Source organism: Terrapene carolina, unplaced genomic scaffold (assembly GCF_002925995.2).
Source record: "Terrapene carolina triunguis isolate 2854851 unplaced genomic scaffold, T_m_triunguis-2.0 Scaffold131, whole genome shotgun sequence".
In the NCBI taxonomy this organism is placed as follows: domain Eukaryota; kingdom Metazoa; phylum Chordata; order Testudines; family Emydidae; genus Terrapene; species Terrapene triunguis.
Window position 1 is genome coordinate 2,834,419 of NW_020664482.1, and position 9,967 is coordinate 2,844,385.

The following is a 9,967-nucleotide window of genomic DNA, read 5'->3' on the forward strand; positions in this document are numbered from 1 at the left end:
CGACAACCTTTCACAAACCCCTAGTCTGCAGACTCCCGGGGGTCTGCAGGCCATAGATTGAAAACCACTGCCTTAGGACATATATGATGCCAAAGGTTTTAATATAGTGACTGCATATGAAAAAGAAAGTAACTTTAATTGCAGTAGGGCAGTTGCTGCTAACTCTGTTGATGTAGTCATGATCCCACTGCCTTTCATGTAGCTGTTGGCAGAAGGTTCCATAGCTCTGGGCACTAGCCTCTCTGCTGCTTATTAGCACGGGGGAAGTTTAATTCTCACGTGTCGGCAGTTGGTCTGAGGGGTGACAACAGGTGCTGGAAATGAGCTTGGATGATAACCGAGCCAAGAGGAGTGGTAAGAATACCCCTACCCTCTGCTCAGTGACAATTGCCAGTTGTGGGAGGGGAGGTGCACTCAACCAGTGGGACCTATTTTGGGTGATGGTGTCCATGGATGGAGGTAGAGAAGTCTACTTTGGTATAGCCCATGATGATATAGCTAGTGCCGACTGACCGCTGGTATTGTAATCCCTGCTGTGTTGAGACACAGGCTTTTAAAAAAAAATACGAAGAGTGAGAAATCTGAAAACCTCTGAAATACTAACATTTATATATGAAGATTCTTATTATGGATACTGCTGGTTTCCCTGAGATACGAAGATACAAATCCACTTTTAATGGGAGTCTACCAAAAACTCCTAGGAATTATGGATAGTTATACTGAGTACATCTGCATTCTGATGGAGACTCTTTCCAAAGACATTGAGACTTAATAGAAATACATCTGGACAAGAGCAAGGAGGATGGTTTTGGTTTTCTTCGTCTCCTTAACTTCTCCTGATTGACCAACAAGAGGCATAAATATGCAATTGAATTGCATTGAATCTAGAGTGTAAGAGAACGGTCATGGACTACAATTCTTTTCCTAGGAAAATTTCAAGGCTTCCATCAGAGGGTTTCATTTTGGTTACCAGACTAATGCTTTGGCTGCTAGATTGAAGTAACCCCTCAAAATGACAGATGATATAATGAAATAAATCTGCTCTCTATAGTAGATTATTTTACAGTTCCCGCTTCTCAAAATTACAGTGGAGCCCCTTGTTGGTTGTCTGTTGTTGAAATGTCACAAACTAGTTTTATATTCAGATTTAATATAGCAGCAGAATTACTTGTGAATGGAAAGGGAGGCTATAGAGAGACAGAAAATATGTAACCCTGTTCTAGTAAATGGAATGGCTGGAGTTATAACTTCTCTACTGAATGTGTGCAGTTGCACTACTCCTGTGTTTGTCGACTTGCTATCTGGGATGGGCACACCCTGTACATACACAGTGATCAAAAACAGCTGAGCCTGTTTAAAAGCTACTCTCCCCCCATGGCAGGTTGGTGTTGTCTTTTTTTTTTCCCCTCAGTCCTCCTTTCCATCTCTCCCATGATTCCACATCCTCTTTGTCTCACTCTTTGCACAAGTAATTTATGGCCTTGGCTTTCCAGGATAATCTTCCATACATCCTCTTTCTTTAGTTTCTTCAAGTGTGATTGTTTTAGTGAAAGATACTTTATAGCTTTGCAAGTGACTCTGCTTACACTTCACCCAGAAGATGATCGTTGTGATATGATCTTATAACTTGTAATAAACACTGTTGTTAGAGAGCAACTGTAACTCAACTTTTTTTAAAAGGCTTTGTTACCTTAGAAAATAACATGTTGACTTTTTGTATTTGAAACACTTGAGGATTCCCTATTATCAAGTAATCAGAATATCCCTTTTATATTATAGTTGGAGGCTTAATATGTAAAACATGCTAAATATTGTTGATCAGTGCAGGAGCCTGTCATGGGGCGGGACTCACCCCTGCAGCGCCTCCTACTGGTCGTCCAGAGAATTAGCGTTTCCAGCCTCCGGAGCGCCCTCTGCAGGCCAGTGTCCCACTTGCCACTGGGCCCGAGTCCTTCCTGGACCCCGGTGCCCCTCTTAGGCCCAGGGTCTGCCCCCTGGCAGTACCCCCACAAATCTGGGTCTCCCCTCCCCAAGGAACCCCCAACCCCCTATCCCCACCTCGCCTCAGACTATGGCTACTGCCCAGTCTTGATCTAGCCCCCGTTCACTGGGGCAGACTGCAGTGTAAATGCCACTCATCACCAGCAAGGGAGGTTTGGACCTGCTGCCCCTCTGCAGCCCCAGTACCCTTCTGAGCCTTTAACAAAGCCTGCAGCCTGGGGAGTTTCCAGGCTGGAGTTCCCCAGCTCCTCTAGCCTTCCCCCGGCCCTGCTCCACTTTAGGTACTCTGTTCAGCTCCCCAGCAGCCAGGCCCTTCTCCCTCAGCAAGCTAGAGAGAGACTGCTTGCTTCTGGCCCACTGCCCTCTTATAAGGGCCAGCTGGGCCCTGATTGGGGCGTGGCCCCAGCCGAGGCTGGTTCCCCAGTCAGCCTTTCCCCAGCCACAGCCCTCCCCAGGGCTGCTTTTAACCCCTCCGGGCAGGAGCGGGGTGACCACTACAGAGCCATTTGTAACTTTAAAGTTTCCTCATGGTGGTGGTTCTTCTCCTTCATTGTTACTTGCACAGTAGATTGCCAAGTGTGAAAACTAATATTGTATCATAAGGGGAAAATATCTGAAGTGGGAAAGATGATTAATTCTGAACAAACACATTTAAATACAAAGGTATATACATGCCTGACATCTGACTTACTGTGGCTACTGGTGAGTATTGTAAGTTTTGTAACCATTACCTGGCACTTTTCCCTTTAGTTCTACTCTAAAGAGACACTTCCAATAGTTACATGTCTCAAATTTTTGAGAAGTCTGGTGTTTCAGACCTACCTAGAATGTTTGTATTTTCCTAATTAATTTCTGAAATAATCAGTCAGGTAGGAAAGAGTAATTAATGAAGATTCATTGATGGGTTACTTATTTTCTCCCATATTGGGTTATGACTGACCTCTGAGCCTCTTTTTTTGGTCCGGAGGAGGGGGGGTAGAGTTGGTGGGGAAATATTGAATACTAGTGTTCTTCAAAAACTAACGTTAAGAATACAAAGTTATCTTTCTTAAAACCAAACAATTTTTAAATGAAAGGTTCTCAGAAATACTATTTCTCTTCAAAAGCACATACAGAATGCATCTAAGTATGTCTCTGGTGCTCAAACATATGTCACTTGCACTGTGGAAGGGAGAGTGATGCTGGGTAACTTCTTTCAAAAGCACCTAAATCGACTTAAGCTCCTGGGTCAATTAGGATTTTTTGGAAACTTTACCACTTTCAGCATAAATTTCCTGACCCTTGTGTTTTTTATATTCATCACCTTTATGCTATGTTAACAGTGTATAAAATATGTGTACAGTAAGCATGTTTAAAATGATGTATATAATTATTGCGCTGTCAGGAGCTCTTACAGAACTCTTATTTTCTGTTGGCTTGAGTATAGAATTCAAATAATGGGTGACACCTCAGGCTTCGGCTTTGCATTCAGTGAGAATAAAACTATTTCATTCCCCCAGGCTGACATTTGGTCTTTGGGAATCACTGCTATTGAACTAGCCAAAGGAGAGCCACCCAACTCTGACATGCATCCGATGAGAGTTCTGTTTCTTATTCCAAAAAACAATCCTCCAACTCTATTAGGAGAATTCAGCAAACCTTTTAAAGAATTTATTGATGCATGTCTGAATAAGGACCCAACATTTGTGAGTATATTTCTCATCTGTGTCTGTCTTAATGCTTGCAAAGATCTTTGACTGTGAAATATACTATATAGGTGGTGGGTGTAACGTGAGAGTCTGTGACTTTGTATGCTTCTCTATTGCAAGAGGGAGTGGAGTAGCTTGTCGCTACTTAAACCTTACTCCTCCTCCTCCCCATGTAAAGGTGTCGAGATGATTAAAGAAAGTGATGATGGGCTCCAGAGACAGCTTTCTAAAGCACAGAAAGAAGTAGTATAATGCAGTATCTCTGGAGAGGAGGAAGCGTGGGCCAACCTTGAATAATACCCCAGCAAGACTTGCACTTAAATATTATATTTATTCTGGTTACAAACTTCATTGAATTGGAGAAGTATCATCAGTCAGCTTTGTCTAGGTGTCTGTTATCTAATACAGAAATCACTAATTGATCAATTCTGTAGCTGCTGTATGGGGTGATCATATTCTTAGAGGATTATAAATGTAGGTTGTGTTGGCTTCTTAAAAGCTGCTGTTACTATATGGATGTTCGATTCTGGGACTGGGCCAAGGAAGAGATGTTTTTAAATAGCATTTAAAATCACAGCAACTTTATGTAGGATAAACATAAATATCTTTGTGTGTTTTATAGCGCCCGACTGCAAAGGAACTCCTGAAACACAAATTCATTCTGAAAAATGCCAAGAAGACTTCTTATCTGACAGAACTTATTGACAGATTTAAGAGATGGAAGGCAGAAGGGCACAGTAGTGATGAATCGGATTCGGATGGTTCTGATTCGTAAGTGTGTTTTTAGTATGGCTTTTCTGAACATTACTAATGCAGTAGTGTTTCATTTGTGTTTTGAGTTATAGCTCACTGCTCTTGTTGTGCTATGCTATAATCATTCTCTAGCTCATGCATTAGCAGCAGCCTTGCATGGGTCTCTGTTCTCCAACTAGAGCCTATAATGTGGTGTGCTTGTGTACTAGCCTTCCAATCTCTGTGGACTTAAATTCCAGTTCTGCTTCTGTGACAAGCATGTCATGTCTTTGGCTTGCCCCTAGTGTACTCTTTGCCCTTGCTACCTAAGTACCAAACAGTTTGGTACAGGTAGCACGTTCTGCTCAGGAGAGCCCCCAGGGTTAAACTCTTCCATTTCCTGGACATCAAATCATTGTCTCATGTAACTGTAACCACATTCATTGGGCCACATAAGATAATGTCCCTTGCCCCAAAGAGCTTTCAGTTTGAGTTGTGACACGAGAGGGAAAAACATGTTAGGGAGAGATGAGTTAAAACGACAAGATCTTGTAAAGTTCACTTAATTTATTTAACAATAAAGGTTCAATAGACATGAATTTTTAAGGCAGATGAAATTAACCATGCAGTTTCATTTGCATGCTCGTTACCTGTGCTAGTAAAGTTTGTGTTTTTGACCACTATCATTGTAGAAGGTATCCTTGTGATTTTCTTTAGGGAGTCCAGCAACAAGGAGAACAATTCTCATCCTGAGTGGAGTTTTACTACAGTTCGAAAGAAGCCAGATGCAAAGAAACTGCAGAATGGAACAGTATGTACAATCGGAAGAGCTTTTCATTCTTAGTGCTGATTGGAAGCTGTTGTAAGGAATGGGATATTTAGTAACTGGTAGCCAGTTAAACTCAAAATAGTTTGTTGACTTTTGGCTTCAATCCTTATTTTTATTTTTCATAAAATAGCACAAAAATATCTTCTAGTAAAACCCCAAAACTAATTAATGGTGAAGTCCAGTGTCCATGGCAGCTTAGTGGTAGAGCGTTCATGGCACAATGTCTGTCTATAGATTATCTTAATTTTAAAGAATTACATAGAATTAATCTGACAGAGAAATGAACCATAATATAAAGTGGCATTGCTTCAGAAATATCATCAAGCGTTTATTTCCAAACCGCACTAGATTTGTTGAAGTAAAGTATGTCTTTGTGATGTGTTGCAAAGGTTCTGTTAAATATCAAGTCTTTTAAAATGATGATACAAGCATAAATATGATTGCTTTTATATATACATATATATTATATTACATATATATGTTTGCTAACTTTTAGGATCAAGACCTTGTGAAAACCCTGAGTTGTTTAACTATGATAATCACACCTGTGTTTGCTGAGGTAAGTCGTTAATTCAAAGCTCTCTTTAAAATTTGCACAAGCATTTTATAAATCTTTAAGGTACAGCTGTGTTGGTCTTTCACTCAGCTTAAACAGCAGGACATAAATAATGCTAGCAGGAAGAAAGCAATTGAAGAACTTGAGAAGAGCATCACTATGGCAGAATCTACATGTCCAGGGATCACAGATAAGATGGTGAAGAAACTTATGGAGAAATTTCAGAAGTAAGTTGTTTTTTTGTGGGGTGCGAGGGGGTGTGTGTGTTTAAAAATATATATATTGTACATAAACTATGTTAAAAATGTTACTTAGGTTGCAAAGGTCTGCTCTCAGATTAGGAAATGCCAATGTTATAATTACCCAGGCAATCTTAATTCTGCCCCGTTGTGCGTCCATCCTATGTCCTGAATGAGGCTAGTGAGCTGTGGAAATAATCTTATGCCATCATGTAGTTAGATTTTATCATATGCATGTGGGTAAGAGGGTACCTGACTTGGTTTGCCTTCCACCTCCCCGAGTCCTCTGCCCCATGAGCTGGAGAAACTTCTACCCCATGTGGTGCCCCCTAGGGGAGGATTTGGCCATTGATGCTGTTTGCTGGGTGTGGAGGCTAGTTGGGGAGACCACAGCCAGTTTGGTTCACTCCCCTAATCACCCTATTGTAGCTGGTTGCTATACAGAGGCAACAGTGTCTATCTTTTTAGAACGTTTGTGATCAGTTGTTGTTTGGTCAAGCTACATAAAATCTTCCAGGAGGATGCAAGTGACCGATAATAACTGGTGATTTTCAACAGTTTTTATGTTAACAAAACATGTACAGAATTTCAAGAAAAGCCACATCTGTAGCCTGAGGGCTTTGTGAAGATGCTATGTCCCCATTGATTTCTGTGTAACCCAATACAGTATAAGACAGTAGCATCTATATGTTGAAACATTATTGCTATTTTAACAGACTGAGAGTAATCAAAAACATTTATGATCACTTTGTTTAAGGTGGAATCATAGAAGTTGGGTCAAGTGTGTTTTCTTATCCAGTTTCATATCATTTGTTAGACATACTGCATTATATGTAATCCCTAGACTGCAGTAAAAATGACTGTTTATTCCCTTTATCTGCCATCTTTACATGCTGAGCACCTCTCTATGCAAATAATCTCATTGAGATCAACAGAGAGAGTCTTCTCAGCATGAGCAACAGTGGCAGAATAAAGGGAGAATCTATTTGAGAACTTCATTTCTTTCTAGAAAACCTTTTAGCTATTGTAGTTACAAGTAACCTGAAGTGTTACTTGTAACTACTGTAAATGAAAAATTAATGGTAAAAACAATTATTCTTTGTTCTTTATTTATCCTGCAGTTTTAATGTAGACAGTTCCTGTAATTCCTTGTTGAAGAGACATTTATAAACCTAAACAGGGGAGCAGATAAACCCTTGACTAATTAAAAAAAAATCATTGCATGTTATTTCAAGGGTCTTCTGTCAGAAACATTGCCCCTTGGTTTTTTTTCACATCTGTGTAGGCAGTCCGGTTAAGAGCTAACATATGCGAGATAAGATTAATGCACTTACTTGTTTAGTAGCTTTATAGACTGAAGTGTGGTTAATTCATGAGCTGTGTACCAAGTTGGAATAAAGTGAATACAGTTCTTACTTGTGTATTTTTATGTATAGGTTTTCTGTTAATGACTCATCCTAAGAAACTTCCCATAAATGACTGCTGTTTCATATGGACCCAGTGAAACCCACCAAAACTACTTCAAGCTTGGCAGTGCTTAGCTCATGAGCTCCTTGTGCCTTTTGGATCTTTGCAACGTGTTGATGATGATGATGACGATGATCAAGGATTTGGAAGAACCTACTTAACTATTTTGTGATGGTGTACATGGTTTTATATTTTCAGGAAATTATTTTGTAAAGAACAACTTTTAATATTGTAGTTTCATCTGTTTAATCAGATAAATGTTGAGGTGCAGTTTTGCTTTTAGATGTGGCCATTACTTTAGTTACTAGGAAGTGCAAGTACAGTATGTTTTGATGCTCTTTTGTTACTGTACATTGATGGGAACGTACAGGTCTTTTGTATTCATAAGTTAACTTTTTTGTAAATCACTAACAAGCTTCAGAAATAGCTTTTTTTTTCACAAGCATATTCAAAACATGTAACGTAGTGGGTAGGGTGTTGCTGGAGCACCTGCTTCGATCACCATAGTTTTATCATACCCTGAAACTAAACCTGCAACAATATCTATTATACTTCTAAATTGGTACAGTATTGTAGGCAGCTCTATGATTATACACATTTGAGAGCAATATGTCCGTAGTTTGCAGGTGATATGTAGCAGCAGGTATATCCTGATGTACAGTAGATGTATTACCTTTTAGAACAGATTTAGAAGTAGTAATTAAATCTTATTCATCATGGTAGGAAATTTAAAGCAATACAGATGCAGGGTGGGGGGGAGGGCCTTTGGCAATAATGGACAGAAATTGAAGTCCAATTTAATTTAAATTTTTCTTTTGAGTATAAAAACAGCGCATTGTATGCTTGGGTGGGAGGTAGCCAGAGAGAAGTCGGGTGTCATGTGATAAATACCTCACAAGCAGGTATCCGTATAACACCAGCGTTTTGTGTGGTGGTGGTGTTTTCCTGTAAAATATTTATACACTTCTGTTCTTAAAGTACATTAAATGCAGTACATCAACATCACTTGTTTATAATTTTCTGAAAGTGTATTTTAAATATGTATTTACCAGTTAATATGCAAATAATTGAGTTATAGATATTCTTTCACAAAAAGGTAGTACGGTGCAGTACAAAATGATTTTTTTCCCTAAAGTAGGTAAGACTATAAAATTGCTTTCAGTTATATATTTATGGTACTGCTAGATGGGCAATATCCTTTTTTCTTTTCAACCCAGTATGTATATTATGCTGAAGTTTTGAACTGGGATTGTATTTCAGTACTTAGCTGTGGAACTGTTGGTGTAAATTTATTTTTGATAAAGGCTGGATGTGTTTATTTTATGGTTCCTGCACATTTTGTTTTTGCACAAAAGTCATTTTAAAGAAATCTGAAATATATCTGCCAAATATTGGAAAAGTAATGGTGTGCAAACAAATACTGCATTTTTAGTCAAAAGTTGCCATGACATCGTTTTTATATAAAGGACACTCGTGAGAGATGGTGGTTAGACATGCCAAGGTGTGCCTACACTGTAAAAATTACTTTTAACTCCTTGTTTTAATTTTAAAGAAATGTTTCTGTTTAAAACTTTTCATCTGCTATAGAACTGAAACTCAATTAGAATTTATATCTGAGAAAAAAGTCTGGAAATAGTTTTGAAAACAATAATGTTATGGATTAAATAAATATTTTTATAAGTGTAAAAGCAGCAAAAGTTGTATATACAGTTGATCTGAGGCTTTACAAAATAACTGCATCACAGATACAAATTGTAGTTCTCCTCTAGCTTATGTAGTTGTTAGTCCTGTAAATCTGTTTATAGATGTAGCTTATTTCAATGTTTTGGGGTTTAAAATGGTTTAAAAATAAATATTTAAGTTCTGTAAACTTTCATGACCCTGCTTTGTTGTGCATTTTATTTTGGATTTAGTTAAATGTGCAAAATATTGTTTTACGGTTTCCAAGTTTTAAGTGTTTCTATTTAAACAAAAGTGCTCCTTGCAAAGAGTTGCATGTTACTTTAGAAAATGGTGTTTTTTCCCATGCTGTCCTTGTCCAAAGAACACCTATTGGAATTTAGACAGCATGGAATGCTAGACATGTGGAGCAACTCCAGTATTCAGTTTGATCTCATTCTTGAAGCATAATCTGTCAATACGTGTGCATGCAGACATCTACATGGTACCTTTGACAGAGTTGTAGACACTTCAGAACGTCAAAATTTCACTGTGAACTCATATTTTAGATTCAAGGTACAGAAAGCATGGTGCCACAGTTAACTTCGATTTTGTACTCATCACCAAAAATCTCACTAAACTACTACATAGTCATTTCTCTGAATTCAAAACCTGGTATTTTTAATTCCATTGTCACTTTCCCCAGATATTCTCTTATTTGGGCTGTGGGGAGTGCAACTGAGAGGTGATCCTTTCTGAATTTAGTAATTGAAGGCTACATCCTCATCTTGCTGAG

General features: G+C 38.7%; 1 protein-coding gene across 2 annotated transcripts in view; it reads left to right on the forward strand.

The window, feature by feature from the left end:
• STK26 (serine/threonine kinase 26) overlaps positions 1-9,391 on the forward strand; it is a 58,606-nt gene extending 49,215 nt beyond the window's left edge. Inside the window, exons 7-12 of one of the 2 annotated variants that reach the window (XM_026653078.2) lie at positions 3,501-3,686; positions 4,312-4,460; positions 5,139-5,232; positions 5,747-5,809; positions 5,897-6,033; positions 7,482-9,391. In XM_026653078.2, the coding sequence (XP_026508863.1) occupies positions 3,501-3,686; positions 4,312-4,460; positions 5,139-5,232; positions 5,747-5,809; positions 5,897-6,033; positions 7,482-7,506 (654 nt within the window). In that variant the 3' untranslated portion in view covers positions 7,507-9,391. Of the gene's footprint in view, positions 1-3,500; positions 3,687-4,311; positions 4,461-5,138; positions 5,233-5,746; positions 5,810-5,896; positions 6,038-7,481 lie in introns of those variants that run through there. The other variant, XM_026653079.2, reaches the window with a different exon arrangement.
• The last annotated feature ends 576 nt before the right edge of the window (positions 9,392-9,967 follow it).